Source organism: Hippichthys cyanospilos, chromosome 18 (genome assembly GCF_059441005.1).
Source record: "Hippichthys cyanospilos isolate Australia breed blue-spotted pipefish chromosome 18, RoL_Hcya_1.0, whole genome shotgun sequence".
Lineage (NCBI taxonomy): Eukaryota > Metazoa > Chordata > Actinopteri > Syngnathiformes > Syngnathidae > Hippichthys > Hippichthys cyanospilos.
In genome coordinates, this window is record NC_142386.1 from 14,775,586 (window position 1) to 14,792,382 (window position 16,797).

Consider the following 16,797-nt stretch of genomic DNA (forward strand, 5'->3'; position numbering starts at 1 on the left):
AGTGACATTGTCAGAAACCTATGGCTTTAACAATCCGCTTCCAATTATATCGAACTGTCTGTCATGCCAACAAGTACATACATAAGCAAACCCACTCCCGAGTGTTTAATAAAGCGCTGTGATCCCCCTTGCAAAATGATTCAGAGGGACTACAGGAACATATAAAAGGAAGATGATTTCTCATTTATGATGTTGATCCACTTTTTCTTATCTGTGTATGTCACTATCTTTCTATTTTTTTTTCCTTTTAGACAAGCCTGAGGTGAAGATCATGGTAGAGTTTCCTCAGGGTCTGACGAGGGAAGGAGAGAACCTGGAGCTGACATGTCAGACCAAAGGCAAACCTCAGTACGTTAATACACATGGTCAAATGCATATTTAATACATGCACCATTAATAGATGGAATATAAACATTCAGTGGAAGAAAGAGTGATCACAGTCAAAAAACAAAGTTCTGGTGCAACAATAACTTAATCCTGTGGTAGCCATCAGGCGCCATGACTTTAAAAATACTCAAGAGGAAGAGAGAGTGGTGAGGGAGACTGAGGCATGAGCTTAGTCTTTTATCCATTCATTATCTTCAACTTATCCGACCCCCGCTCTCAAGGACTAAAGGACTAGGACAGGTTCCCAGAACACCTATATGATATAATCTCTCCAGTGTATTCTCGGTCTTCGATGAGGCACATCAATTCTGTAAATGGATAACAAACAGAAACTACAGTTTTACATGACAGCTACAACTACATTTCACTATAACAGAAATGTCCTTAATTTTCATCTTTGTCATTCAGTTCATGGCATGTACTGTACTTCCGTAGACTTAGTATGTCTATCTTGGTGCTATTGCACTTTCATACTGAAGAAGAAGGGTCAAACTGTCTTTCTGGATAGTAGTTTATTTTCTTACAGAATGCTTATTGTGGATTTTTTTTTTTATGTAGCACAATGTACGTCGCCCCTAAAGCACAGTTCTCAAACTCCAGCCCTCGTGGGTCGCAATCTTACATGTTTTCCATGCTGCTCTTTTAACACACCTGATTAAAATGATTACGAACATTTTCAAGCGACTGCAGACCGTGCTGGTAAATTAAGAATTTTAATCAGGTTTGTTTAAGACAGAAGCATCGAAAACATGCAGGATTGAGGCCCTCGAGGACTGGAGTTTGAGACCTATGCCATAAAGTGACATGGAGTGAAAAACATAAAATATCTTTGTTTTTCCTCACAAGAAAGTTTGTCATTCTAACGAAAACATATTTTCTTTAGGGTGAGCTGGTTTCTCATCCGAACAAACGCGCCTTGTTAAGGCAACAAACCTCTTCTCTCTGAAAGTAATAGCTTACATAGCACACCACAAGACTGCTGACGTTTCAAATGTTTCTCAGATGCAAAATTAAAAGAAAATTGTCCTTAATAAAAGTCCCAGGTGATAATATAACCAAGCAAGGTCCAGCTCTGTCATGTTTACTCAGAAATGTAAACCGTTAAAAGTTAGAGGATTTCCCAAGCATGCATACATGGACAACTTACTCTTATTGAATGAGGTTTCTCATTCTAACGAGGAAGTTTGTCACCCTAATGAGAAATTTTCTCAACCTAATGTGAAACTTTCGGGTTCAAATGAGAAAACGTTACTGTATGTCCTTACAAAGTTTCTCCTTAAAACAAAAACATTTGATTCTGTCCTGACAAGAAACATCAGCATTTCCTCCTCATTCATTTTGGAGGGGTGACCCTCTACCCTTAAATCCTAGCTGCCATCCCTTTAAATTTCTCCCAGCGTTCAATACAGCAACCATTCACCATGAAATGTGAATGTGAAACTTTACAGTGTGTTTTGGTGAAAATGTCATCCGGCTACACGGTGCGAGTATGTTATGTTATTAGTACGTGCTGTATTTAGATGTAAAAAAATTCATGTAGAGTGGACCCCCGTGTTACAGCATCCCTGGCTTATGTTTTTTTCATGATGCGATGTGGAATACTGAGTTTTTTCAGCCCCTCTTTATGGTATTTTCCCGGTTTTGTCACGAAAACAACTGTCATGACCCTAGAGGGTTGGTTGTATTTGTATTGTTTTGTCTCCATCTGCAGGAGTTTTTAGATAATCGCACTTATTTTCTGTTGCCATCAAATTACGGAGATGCTGGTCTGCTATTGGTCTGCCACACTCGTTTCAAAATGGCAGAACAGTAAAGCTTTTTTCTATCGCGAGTGGTTACAAAACCCTATTTATAATGCATTTTACTGCTTAATTCAAACTTGAAAGGGTTAGCCATGGGTCCCAAGATTGCTAGTGATGTTAAAGAGACACGTCAAATGATTTATATGGAAACAAAGCTGGAGATTATTAAGAAATATGATGCTAGCCTAGCTTAGGCTACCCTTACTAGGGAATATGGGCATAACAAGCACCACTCAAAGGTAAATAAATCCTTTCTATATTATTTATTCATGATGTTTTCTGATTGCATATATGTATTATATATACATTGCACTTACTATACTATTTTGGTGCCAATTTTTAATATATAGTTTTTTACCTGGGGTTATAAATGCATTAGCTATTTAACTTAAGTTTGAATTGCCCGCCATACGGTGAATTCGCTTTACGAGCCCAACCGCGGAATGGATTAATCTCGTAACATGGGGGCCCACTGTATTTATGTAATCCAGACAGCGAACAAAGACCTACCAAAGAAGATGCAACAACATCATGTCACACATCAACGCCATGTTGAGAAAGTCAACTTCAAAATAAGCCAAATAATAAATGGACACACAGGGTCATTAAAAAAAACAACAACAACATTCGCTCGCTGATTATAGAAGCTAAGAAATTGCAAATCAATTACGCACAAATCGCCAGTGTTAACACTAGCCACTATGTGGTGCATTCCAATGCAGTTGGATATTTCAAATTCAGAAAAACGTGTCCTTCAATGTAATTAAATAATAATAACTTAAAATATCTAAATCATGGTTGTCCAAACTCGTTCTTCATGGGCCTATATCCTAAGGTGTCTTTTTCTGACACACCTGATTCAAATGATCAAGATCTTCATCAGGTTTCTGCTAAACTTGCTAATTAAATGATGATTTGGATAAGGTGTGTTAGGGAAAGAAACCTGGAGAACATGCAGATACTGGCCCTCAGGGACTGAGTGTGGACACCCCCGATCTAAACAATGTGGGCTTTCAATCGATCTATAAAAACTGACCTATATCAACATTGATAGGGGTAAAATGACTTTGAAATTTTACTTCATTTAAATGAACAACTATTTCATGGATGCAAGTATGACAGCACATATCAGGTATCATGGCGTCTCAACAAGAAGGTTCTGGAAGGTTTTAAAAGCTTGCCTGAAGAGGCACAACTAACGTAAGGAATATTATGTTTGGGTGCAGTTTTTTCTGTTAAACCATATATACAGTGTAAAATTTCAAACAAATTATTATATAATACACCCTCATACTGAAACAATCTAAATTGTCTAATATACCATCTTCTCAAAGCTAGGGCAGTGGTCCCACAAGCTCCCTGAGCAGGCTTTGGACCAAGGTGAGCAACTTCAGACATGCACACAGTGAGTCGGCGTGTGCATATCTTTTGTCGTTCCCAAATTGACCTATATTACATAACTCACATTTAGTCATTAATGAGCGGGGGGTTGACTCAGAGTATATCAAGGGGCCTAGCTGGGGCCCTGGACTGAGCCAGCCAAGTGGGCACATTAGTGGCTCGTACTTTGATGATGCAAGGCAGCTCGGAACTCAAAGAACTCATGTGAACAGCACGACATGATGATGCCCAGATGCGTGGACCAGTAATGTGCTTCAAGGTACTTATCCCGTCATTTATGATGGGATAGCTGAGTTGACAAGCGTCATCCAGAACCAATGCAGGAGAACGAGAGGAGGTCTAATATTAAAATATTATTTAATACATTTATAGTGCATTTTGTCTTATGTGAAGCATCAATTTTCTTGTGCGCTGAGTGTCCGAGCAATGCACAATTGCGCAGGGAACACTAAGCTAGGGCAGTCATTGTCGCTCGTTTAACAAAGATTTTGCGCATGTAAGCCTTTTAAAAAGTTGTAATTTTTTAACATGGTGTGGATGTTGTGAAACATAATGGAGTACAAATAAAGCTATTAGGGACGGGGGAGACAAACTCTTCAAACATCAAGACAGCTGCTGCGCTTGGTGGCTGTGGTATCTGTCACTCTAGTCTGTTGACAAGGCAGTTCAAATTTGAACTGGAACAATGGCATCAGATGTGAATGTGGCAGTAATGCGGCAATGGTGACAACTCTATTCCCTTGAACATCCCAGAACTTTCACAGAGCGCCATATAGTCTATCAAACCTGAATCACTTGCAACTTGTTGAGCCTTTATAGAGTTTGCTCCAAACCAGATAGAGACCCAAGCAAGAAAATCTTCATCTTAAGAAAACTTGATGTATCAGTTTCTATTATTCATTTTTATTATCACTGATTTGTTATGATGTATCAATTGCTATGCTTTTTTTTCCTTTATTTGGGCTTTAGTTTGTGACTGAGTTGTAAAGTTTGTCATTATTGAGAATGTTGCTAGCTGGACTTGGCCCAAATAATATTTTCTCTGGATGTTCAAACTGTGTTCTGAGTTCAGATTTTTTGCAGATCTAGTTTTAGAGTCCAAGTGTGGTTGTTGTTTCCAATGCTCATTTTGGTTATGTTGGGTATTTGTGTATTTTTCTCCACTTGCATGTCCTGTCCAAGAATGGGTATCATAAACAGATTCTCTTTGAGAACTGGTTACCAGTGTTTCGATTTCTTGCCATCGTTTGTCACTTTCTCTGCCGACAAAAGTTTGGAGTTTGGATCAAGGGACGACTTTAAATAGACCACAGCGATGGAGCTTCTCTGATACACACGAAGCCTTGACCCAGAATCATGAGTTTTGTATGCTTCATCTTGATACATAACTAGTTATACAGTGAACCCTCGTTTATCGCGGAAGATACGTTCCGGAACCGGCCGCGATAGTCTAAATTCCACAAATTAGAGCCCCACTTATCACATTAAAAAAACAAAACAAAACAAAAACTAACGTTTTGTTTGTTTTTTTTAAATTCAAATGTAAAAAGTCTTTATGCTATAAATATTATTTAAAGACAAATATTACTGATATATTTAATATATATTACAAATATTATCATTTCCGATTTAATAAATTGTTAGCGCCTCACTGTGTTGTCTTATTTGTGGAAACCGGGTTAAAATGGCTCTTCGAATGTAAAGCTTGTCAACCACTGATTTAGGTCTATGTTCGTAACTGCGTCTTTTTGGGGATAACAAATCTTGATCAAAACTGATCAGATATCTTCATATATATGTGAGATCCAAGCAAGACTTTCTAAATTTTTCCCAAGACACAAAGTGACTACTATACAGCAGGGCTTTACAACTCGAGTCCAGAACTCAACACTTTTTTGTCTCAGACTTGACTCGGAATCCTTGACGTTTGTCTTAGACTTGTTTTGACTCTGCCATTGGACTTGCATAATATTGTTATCGACTCGACCGGGTCTAACTATATTTTTATTGATGAAAATTGGCATCGTCCTAGTAAAGAAACTTAAAATTAGTTTTCTAGTTTTCAGATGATCAAAATAGCCATCTAATTGGTTTATCAAACCGCAAATTAAAGCATTTTTTGCTTTCAGTCATGTCTTCCAACAGCAGGGTGATTAAAATTCAGTTTTACCAATCATCCAGAACTGGTGTTATCCACAACGCCTATTGCATATTTTAAAAGAGACATTTTGGACACATCCGGCACCACATTGAACTTTGTTGTTTTGTTTAAATGGTTTATGTTGTTTCTCGGTTGTCAAGCAAATAGGCCCAGAGAAGAAGGCGGCTGAGCATAACATTTTTGTGCTCATGAAAAAGTTTACGCTTGATCTCATCTGGACTTTGACGTGACTTACCTGTAGACTCCGACTTTTGTGACTCAAACCGGAATGATAGGCGATCAATATGAAATTTGCCTACAGCTATACTAGATAGTTTTACTTTAACCCTCATCACCTCAGGTAAACAATGCTCTGGATGAAAAGGGTTATCCCTATGTGGACTTTGGTTTTTAGACAAGACTCTTCTATGGAGGCTCAAATTTTCCAGAATGCAAAGTGACAAGACAAAATTCACTTTTGAATTTGCTGTATGTTGACACAACTGGACCCATTTAGGAATGAAGAACCTTAGCTATGTCGTCCTCCAATAATAATAACCCCCACGCCACGTTTGAAGACGAACCCAATTTCCACCCATCCTCCCCTTCATTTTATATAAAGATGAAAACACAATCGATACAGTGAGTAGGGAATTGGAAGTCATTTTCATTAGAGGCAGCTCAGAGTTGTGTAGTCATTGCCAGGCCAAAGCATATAGTAGGGAGGCCAGGCCCAGCTGCAGGGTAGCAATTTGTATTCAAGACGCCTGCCCTTCCTCTCTCCTTGCGGCACTTATATTGTGTCTGCTTCCTCAGCCCCCCCCCCCACTTAAAACTACAGTCAACTTTTCACAAACTCTGATTCACAAATGTATTTTGTTCAATTTTTCCAGTGGAATTCATCCTCAGTTCTTTGGTTTGGGTTTCTCATAATGCTCGGCACAAAATGGTGCCAAAGTCCTGGTTAATAGGAAAGTCGTAATGTTATATCTCGACTGGGAAACTTATCTTTCCAGGACGGTACTCAGTTTAACCTGCCACTAGAAAGTGCCAAATACAACTTTCCTATTACAGAGGGCTTTGGCACTATTCATCAGGGATGAGGATACAGCCCTGACACTGTCATATCCATTGTCGGGAGTAATGCATGACAAAAGTAATGTAATTACTGTAATGCATGACTTTTTGCTGTAACACAGTAGTGTAATATATTACACACCCAAAATAGCAATATTTTACTCAATGAGTGAATGAGAGTAAGGTAATGTATTACAATGTATTTTCAGCCTGAAAATTGGGGCGGGGGGTTCCCCCAAATTCCCCAAAACACTGCGAGATCAGAGAACTCCAGGGCAAAATGTTTACTGTTTTGAGTATCTACTACAGCAGAGATGAAGCAGAGATGAATGCAGCAGCAGCAGACAGCTTCAATATGGACAATATGTACACAAGATGGAAATATGCCCACTATCTATCCTATTTTGAATGGCAGTAAATGAGGCAGACATGGGCTAAAATTGACACCTATAGGGTGTAACTCTTGCCCTCCCGTTTGCAAGCATTTAGAAGGGACGGTAGCGTGCCATATTGGAAGTCATCATGTTTCGACAATCTGTGCAATATTTTAGTCTCCTAGTCTTTTGTTTTTAATGCTTTTCCTTTTATATCGCTCATCAAAAAATATCTAAAAGCCGGAGTTGGGTCAAAATTTCCCCCAGGGCTTAATTGTGTATCTAAAATTGTCCAGTCAAAATGTCAGCCTCTTGCCTCGCAATAATCTCACATTCCTTAAATTCTGTATGAAAAGCAGAAGCCAAATACATATTTGCAAATATTTTTACCTTTCAAAATATAAGTTTACTCAATTTTCTGATGTTGTGGAAACAAACTGCAAATGATAAAAAAAAAAAATGTTTTCTGTATTTTGTGTAATTGGTCTAGTTTTTTATTATAGTGATGAATATTAACTTTTTTTTGTTGTTTTTGTTTTCTTTTACATGACAGCTCAATGGGTTTTTATGACAATCATTAGTCACAACATTATATAGTGTCATGGTCGGGCGAGGCAGGGAGGTAGGCGGGCGTGATAGAGGTGGTGGAGGACCCAAATGCAGGAAGCTTCCGAGTGAGAAAACGCGAGTAATAATCCATTTAATTTCGTGGCAGGGCAGGCAGAACAAAGACAGGAAATGGCATGACAAAAAATACTAACAAGGCGCAGGCTGGTCAAACGCTAAGACACTACGGGCAAATGGGACACAGGAATACACAGACGAGTGACAAAACGCTAAGGAACTGAGACTTACGGCACACATGGCTTGCGACTAGGATCCAACCCTACCTGTAACAAAAACTCTGCTTAAATACACACACAAACTAATTACTGACAAGCAACAGGTGGGGAGGAAACAATAAGCAGGGAAAGCGGCTTGGTGGACACACAAGGGGCAGGTAAACGGAGACAGGTCGACCAAATCAAAACTCAAAATAAACCCACCACCCAAAAACCAACAGACACACACACTATAGGTGCAATAACAGGGTGCAAATATGTTTTTCGTGGTTTATTCGCATGATTACCAGCACATATTTTTTGATATGCACCCTTTCTTTGAATAAAAAGTCTTCCTCAGCATCTCTCCTACATTAAGTGCACTGTCTGTGTGCTGTCGTGATGTCGCGTTATTTAAGCCCACATCTTCACAAAGTTTCATAAGTCCATCAGTTATTGTTTTTGCGGTTCATTTGGGACCCAATTTAATTAATCTAAAGAAGTCAGAGGTAAATTTCCTGTCACTGTCCCCCCACCTTCCCACGCTGACCATAAATACGGTATGATTATTATCTATAAAAATTGGATACCTAAAACAGTATCCTTTTTTCACATTGACACAAGGAAAAAGCAATTAAAAAAAAAAAACTATATATATATATATATATATATATATATTAACTACTTTTTTACAGCATTTATACAGGTCAAAGGTTTGGCTGAGCCAGGTGTCTCAAACATATGGCCCACAAATGGGTTCAATCCGATCTGCAAGATTTTTTTTGTAAAGTATAAAAATGAGTTGAAGTTTTTTAATAAATGAAAAATTTTAAATATTTTATGATTATTAGTAATGTTAATGTTTATGATTATTAGTGATGTTGTGCTTTTATTATTTGGGACTGTAATAAAAAATGCTAATATATATTTGAAGATATTTTAAAGTTATGTAAATATATCCCATGATTTTATTGGTCTGGCCCACTTGGGAATAGCCTTTTCCCCATGAAGCCCACAAGCTGTAACAACTTTGACACCCTTGGTGTAAGCAGAAAGAAACCCAAGTGCATCATATCGCCTGAAAAAAAAAAGATGCCAATTTTTATTTTATCACAATTACACTTCACGTGACAAAAACAAATCCTTTTTCCTGCCCCATTGGCATTACCTCACCTCCCCCCAAGGAGTCCCGCCCCACTAGGATAAATGAGCTTATTTGCTTCTGTGCCTCAATTTATTGTTGTCGTATGTAAAAGTTAGGAAGGGTACACAAATGTGCAAAGTGAAGCACGAGACGTTAAGCATGGGTGATTTCTGTCAGGCATGGGTACTTACGTACCACTTAGAACTACTTGTTCACAGGGCTGTGACACCATCTTGTGGCATTCAGTTATTTCAGAATGAGCAAAAAAAAAAATAATAATAATAATTATAATTGAGGAGGAATAATGGAGGATGCTTCCAAGTAGTGAATTAGTCAAAGCCCTGTGTAATAAAAATAGTGGCACCCACTAGTTGAAGTGTGCACCAAACTTCGAGGAGGGGCAACCATTAACATTCAAAGAGCCATTTTGACAGAGCCACAACATAAGGAGAAAAGAGCCGCTTGTGGCTCCGGAGCCGCAGATTGCTCCCCCCTGTTCAAAACAGACCAAAGCCCTCTTCAGGAAAAACAATTTTTTGGATGCCATCTTGTGGCATCCATTGACAATTATAAAGCCTTCTTCCCAAACTTGTATTCCATGTATCTCGTGCCATATATGAATGGGAAGGTATCTCACACGATTTGTTTTACGCATTTCATCAGGGTGACGACAAAGCACTCCTTTTCTTTTTCATAGGTTTTTGACGCTGTTTGTGCCATTCAAGCGTTTCAGACAAAAAATTTAAATTTTGGGAATAAGCTCACAAATGCTCACCGACGCTCACAAATACTGACTTGTGCCAAAGCCTTGTCAAATGCAATCAATGCTATGGGACTCCCCCAGGAACTGTGTTGATATGAGGACTAGCGCCTCCATTGGGCCATTCAATAGAACAGAGAAGTAGTGTTTAGGTGCCATTTTATGACCTCCTTCAGCAATTATGACGCAAACTCGTAATCCCATGCCATGTCTCTTGCAGAATTTCATGAATGGAAAGGGATCTCAAGCTATTTGTTTTTCACCATTCATTCTGAAAATATTTGTAAGCAAAGTGGCACTCTTCCACCACCGTTAAGCGCACTTGTGGTTTGTTTATTTATTCTTTCCCGCCCACATGTCTTCTCTTCCGGGAGTCTTCACCTCATCTGCTTCTCCCACCCTGATGCCATATGTTTTCAAACCAGTTAGAAACAAATGCAACATGAGAGGATTGGGCCCATCAGTGCTTACTCAGGGGAAATAACAGCATTGGTGGCTGTGGGAAACAAAAAACAAAAAAAAAACACTTTGCTCCTCCTCAATTTCCCCCTGCACCCTAGGTGGCTCTGTGCTCATTGTTTTAAAAATGCATTTTGTCATACAGCCATAAACCTTAGTCAAGGTAGAGAAATAAAGACAGACCCACCTACAAAACCGCGTGGTAAACCGGTAATTTGCAAATGAAAGCCTGCTACTGTGCAAATGTAGATTTTTTTTTTTTTTTAATTTTATTGAGAGTGCACAAAGAGAGCAATGTCATTATGATATATCTTGTTTATGCGTAAGCAACCTTTGATTAGCCTTTTGTTTTTTCCAATGCCTGCGAGAGGCTTTTGATGAAGTGAAATGGTTGCAAAATGTGCTTTTGGCAAGACAATCGTCTTTGAGGAGCGAGCATTGTTTCCTCCAGCTTTGGCGCACATGAGACATGCGGCACATGCTCAATTAGTGCCATGTGCCAGGTAATAATCTGCTTGTCGTTCTGGAGATTATTGAATAGACACTTAATTAGGGACGTGTACTGTACAACAAGACACAACACAGGCATTTTAAACATCGATCCATCCATCCGTTTTCCGTAGCCACTTTTCTCACTAGGTTCACTGGCTTGATGGTGCCTTTCCCAGCTGTCTAAGAGCAGTATGCGGGGGGGACCACCTCAACTTGGTGTCAATTGCAGGGCACACAGAGACGATCAACCATTTACGCACCCAACAGCAGCAATTCTAATGTCTAAATTTCAGCGTCGCTGAAAAGTAACCACTATACTTGTTGTCAAATTGAATATGTTGCTGCATAAAAAGGGCACTTATGTTTGGATTAAATTATTTTTTTTTTGTTTTGTTTCCACAAACATTTGCAGTGGGAGTCCTTGGAAGATTTTCGTTCTAAAAAGCATCCATGACTCCAAATTTTTGAGAACGCCTGCAGTAGTTTGGCCTTTCTAATTATGTCTAATAAAATGGATGGATGGAAAAATCACACACATGAATAGGTTTGGTCTCAGGAGGCTATACTGTAAAATTGCAAAGAACACAGGATATTCTCTCCACTCTCAAATGTTGTGGGCATGCCGACTGAATGTGCTTGAAATCACAATCCTACTCATGGATGCTACTTAAGCAACCATAATTCTTCTGTGAATTATGTCGACACTAGTTGTCATGTCTGACTTAAAAAAATAAAAATAAATAAAAAACTTCCAGGCAGTTACAGTTTACAGTAAGGCACAGTAAAACAGCCCAGTTAGACTTTGAAAATTCCACCCGTCTGCAGCTGAAAATTCCACCCGTCTGCAGCTGCCCCAAAGTCCCTTGAGATTATGATGTTTCTTTCCAAAAACATTTAATTAATGTTTCTTTCCATTTTGTGAAATTGTCAGTCCAGGGAATAAAAGCAAACATTTTTTTATTATTATCCTTTGATACTAGTTTGCGTTTATAAGAGGGGTGTGCCAAAAAAAAAAATCTATTCATATCAAAATCAAGATTCTCATTTACCATGATTCAGAATCAATTCAAAATGTCCCAAAACCGATTTTATGTTATGTATGGTAAATCTGCTTCTTCTCGGCTTCCGGAGGTCAGAGGCACACTATTTAATGATATCACTATGCAGCCTGATGCGCAACCTTGACTTGAACACACAATAACAAAGAATTGAGGAAAATAAGACAGACCCATCCTTGTTTAAAGCAAAGATTTATGCTCTTACAGAGTTACTGTTGATTTTGATTGATGATTCTCCTGTTAGTACAGGTCCACATATTAACAACCTGGCACATGTTTAATGTTTTTCCTTCTCTCTCAATTTCAGTGCTCATGTCAAGGTGTTTTTATGTTTTGGTGGTCATAAACATACTGAGAAATGTTAATCATTTTCATTTGTGCAACAGTTCTTCACATATAGTAGAACTCCTCTCCAATGAAATCATGTTTGCAGCCAGAAATGTTTCACCATAGCAAATCTATGTCTAGGATGTAAACATAAAAACGTGTTGTGCAATCTACAGTCTGACTGAAGTTAAAACAAAACCATCCATCATTGAAAAAACAGAAAAAAGAAAGAAATTTCCAAATCTATGACAAGCATTCATTTTCACACTTACATCAATTTCTTACACGTCTTTCACTTTGCTTTATCCATCTTTCATCTCTTTTACTTTTAGCCTGTCTTCAAGTGTTAAGCTTGGTTTAGGCTTGACGCGTCCGCGACCTCCGTGCGGCTCCATGCGTCAAAATGACATTAGTTCGGCAACCACGCCCCTCCGTGCAAAGTCCACGAAGGCCAGATTTTCAGCAACACGTACCTTCCAGAATGTCTTTCCTGTGCGGAAGCGCCGGGCAGAAAACATGGCGGATGAACTATTGCTTATGGTAGTTCGTCAGTAGAAACACCTTTACGGTTCAGGTTGAAAAGGACTACTGTGACCTAAATACCGTAAACAACTCCTCTTATTTAGATATGTTTTATTTTTAATGTCGATAGGCTGAAACAATGAGTATTTGGACAATTATGGATGTCTAAACTAAAGATAATACAACGTGTGTGTGTGTGTTTTTTTCCCAGAGTCGTTACCAATTCTGAGTAGATAATCAATATTTTGGAGCCAATTTTCTTTTGATTATTAATCTAATTATTTTTAAAGAGGCAGCTTTTTGAGTCCACGTTGCTGGGCAGCCAATCATATTCTGCCCAGTCTTTGTTTAATCAATTAATTAATTAACACCCCCCCCCCCCCCCCCCCCCCTCCAATAAAAGGAAAGAGTGCCATACTGATGATGGAATGTATTAACTGTATTTGTCAACCCAGTTATCGGCCAATGCCTAATTGGGCCTCAACTTAAGGTCTTATACCTGTTGAGCCCCAATTTACAGTATCTGTGTCTCAAAAAAATATTACAACTGAAAAATATAAATGGTGAAAAACATGTTGTTATATTTTAACTACTTTCAAACCTGTAGAATTTTCTGGAAAAAAAAATTCTCTAAAGTGACTTAAATGATCTTTAAGATGGTGTTGTTTGGTGTGAAAGCTGTCAGCGTCTCTGAATTGTTCGCTGTGGAGTGTTTCTGTACAAGTAAACAATAAGCTGCTGAGTTATCTTCCTGTGAGCAGATGGCCATAGAAAGTATGTGATAATGTCCAGAGAATATTGCTTTTGTCTTCAGACACAACCGTGCTGTTTGATCCATTATTCAAGGCTATTCTTGTTCACGGTACCCTCTGGAACTGTACAAACAACAAACTATACTGTATTTCTCATCACCTTTCCACTCCGCTTGTCAATAATCTAATTTCCTCTCTTCCATGTATGGAATTCAATGACAGTACGAATACTCTTGATGTTTCCCAGTCTTAATTAGGACCATATAGAAAAATTCAGCCAGCACATTTGCATTTAGAAGATTTATGTTCCCCATAGGAAATTACATAAATTGAATGAATATATTACAGAGTCAAAATGCATTCTAATAAATCTTTTCTGAATTGTGCAGTGTTTAAGTAAGATTTCAAAGTATAGAGGTACTCAGTAGACCGCAAACCTCTGACAAGGGGGAATTTTATTGCAGTCTGCATCCTACCACAAAGGATGTGCTGTAACTTGAAGCGAGTAAAATACAAAAGTATATACTGTAGTTTGATTTGATTTGGGGCGGCTGCGTCTCCGGCAGTAGAGAAGTTTGTCCACTAACCAAAGTGTCATCCCTACGAATCCTGAGTCATGTCTAATTATGTCCTGAGGCAAGACATTTCACCCACCTTACATGGCAGCCACGTTTCTGCGAGTCTGCTCCAGGGAAGTTGAGGCTACGCAATATAGTTTACCACCACTAGTGTATGAATAATGTATCAATGTTAAAGCATTTTTGAGTGTGCGCTATATAAAAGTGATGCTTTATTAGTAATATCATTGTGTAAGCTTGGTTAAATTTACGTTTTTGCAGTGTACTGACCCCACCTCGCCCTATTTCTTTTCTTGTTTTGTTTGTTTTGTTTTGGGGTTTTTTGGGGTTTTTTTTTAGGCCACAGCGGGTCAACTGGGTGAAGGTGGACGATGACGTGCCATCCCACGCCGTCATCACCGGTGCAGATCTTTACATTGAAAACCTCAACAAGTCCTACAATGGAACGTACCGCTGTGTGGCAGCCAACTCTTTGGGGGAGTCGTACGATGATTACATCCTCTATGTCTATGGTATGCTCACACACACACACAAAAGAAAATATACCTTTCGTTATTTTTGTGTGAATGCCGAGAGATGAGAGTTGGGGGAGAGTCTTACGATGATTACATCCTCTATGTCTATGGTATGCTCACACACACACAAAAGAAAATATACCTTTCGTTATTTTTGTGTGAATGCCGAGAGATGAGAGTTGGTCTTGTGGATTGCTACCTTGTATCACGCACAAGATTGCATAGAAATGGGTAATTCAGATAGATGGACAGTCAGACAGTGTATGTCTACCTACAGGATATGTACCGTATTTTTCGGACTATAAGCCGCAGCTTTTTTCTCAGGATTTGTGACCTGCGGCTTAAAGTCTCGTGCAGCATTTTTTGTTGTTGTTGTTGTTTTGTTTTGTTTTTCCCCCTCAATTTTTATGCTATGGCTTTTATACCAGTGCAGCTTATAGTCCAAAAAATATGATATAGTTACATACATTTCTGGATGTATTTGCGTTCCTAGTGTAAGCAAGTGAATGCTATAAATTACTAGACCCAGTAATTCCCATGAATACATACATATATATATATATATATATATATATATATATATATATATATATATATATATATATATATATATATATATATATATATATATATATAAAGCGTGTGTATGTGTGTGTGTATATTACAAAATAATCATGATTTTGGTCAATATTTACATCGCAATGCACTTTTTTAAACAAGCAGTAAATAAACAAGGCTTGATACTAACTAATAATAATAATAAACTCAATTAACAGCCAGCACTGTATATATTAGGAATCAGGTTAGAAACTCAACGACATTTCACACTGGTAAATAATATATTAGTGTGAAAACATGAAGGAAACATCCCTAGTGCTAGGTTGTCAAAGTGCTTGATTTGACTTGTATTTAAAAAAGTGTTTGACTTTTTAAATGTTAATATGTCAGAGTATCGTCTTAATTAATCATGGCAGCCAATATCGTGATTGCAATTAAAATTTTATTAATTGTTACAACCCTAACCACTGAGCCTGTAATCCTGCCTTAGTTACAACATCTTTCAGAATTCCCATGTACAGGTCACATCCACCTCTCCATCATTCTAAAGTCCAAACTCGATCAAGCCCTTAATAATCTTCCATGAATCCTTGATTTCTTCCTGTTGCTCTTCCCCAAGCATTTCTTTCCTCCTCATTGCCACATTATCACAGAACCTTTTAGCTTTGGAACCAATAACATCAAGGCCATTCAGCAGCCGCCCCCTCTCCTCAAGCATGACATTACGCTCTATTGTGCTCACTATCTCGTATTAAGTGACTTCAATATCACCTTCCATAAATAAATTTGCTCGATATTGTTTTAGAGATTTGGTCGAGTTTTTTCTCTTTGCTTTTTTTACAAAGAGACCCTTGATGGGACACTTAATGAAAATAATTTGTTTTCAGTGCAACAAGTTGTGCAAAAGTGCAAAAAAAGAGTTACTTTTATATTAGTGTGGGGGTACGTGTACTCATGGGGTTTTGTGAAGACACATCAAAGGATTAGAGTTTAACAGGGTGTCCGTAGGTATCAGCAAATCTAATTAAATGCTTTTTGACGCTGTGACATTTTCTTTTCAAATTAAGAACAAATTAATTGGAACATATAGGAACTTAACACTGAATTGCGTTATTAGTGGCTCCTCTGCAAAATGTTTATATAGATGCGCACTGTCATTAATGACGCAATTCTTTGGCAGAAGAATCAGATATAAAACAGATAATGTATGTACTTTTTATATATAGCCTAGACATACTTTTACTGTCATTGCACTTTAACAGGCCTACAACTGCTTAGCGCTTCATAACATGTTTTTTTTAGTGTTTGTTTGGGTTTTTTTCGCGGTTAATTGGGACCAAATAAACCAAGTGAAAAGTGGACCCCACAAATAGAACTCATCCCATCCAGAAGATTTTCACGCATGTGTATGTGTATAGCAGAATTTTTAAATGTGAAAAGTACTTATACTTTACGTATTTTAGACAAAGATTACTGCAATACACATGTTGACGAAAAACTTCAATTATTAAACCTAATAAATTAACTGGGCTGTTATCCCTTCCCATTTCCATCCCTTGGCTGCAGTCAGGGAACACAGAAGGCTTGAGTTGCCTTCGGAATAAAGGGCCTCAGATGTTGAACTAGAGTG

At 38.2% G+C, this 16,797-nt stretch overlaps 1 protein-coding gene across 4 annotated transcripts in view; it reads left to right on the forward strand.

Moving 5' to 3' along the window:
- The window catches only part of cadm1a (cell adhesion molecule 1a), a 488,946-nt gene that overhangs the window by 410,425 nt on the left and 61,724 nt on the right, over positions 1-16,797 (forward strand). For all 4 annotated transcript variants that reach the window (XM_088440054.1, XM_088440055.1, XM_088440056.1 and 1 more), the window contains exons 7-8: positions 252-348; positions 14,434-14,606. In XM_088440054.1, coding sequence (XP_088296180.1) covers positions 252-348; positions 14,434-14,606 — 270 coding nt within the window. The remainder of the gene's footprint in view (positions 1-251; positions 349-14,433; positions 14,607-16,797) is intronic.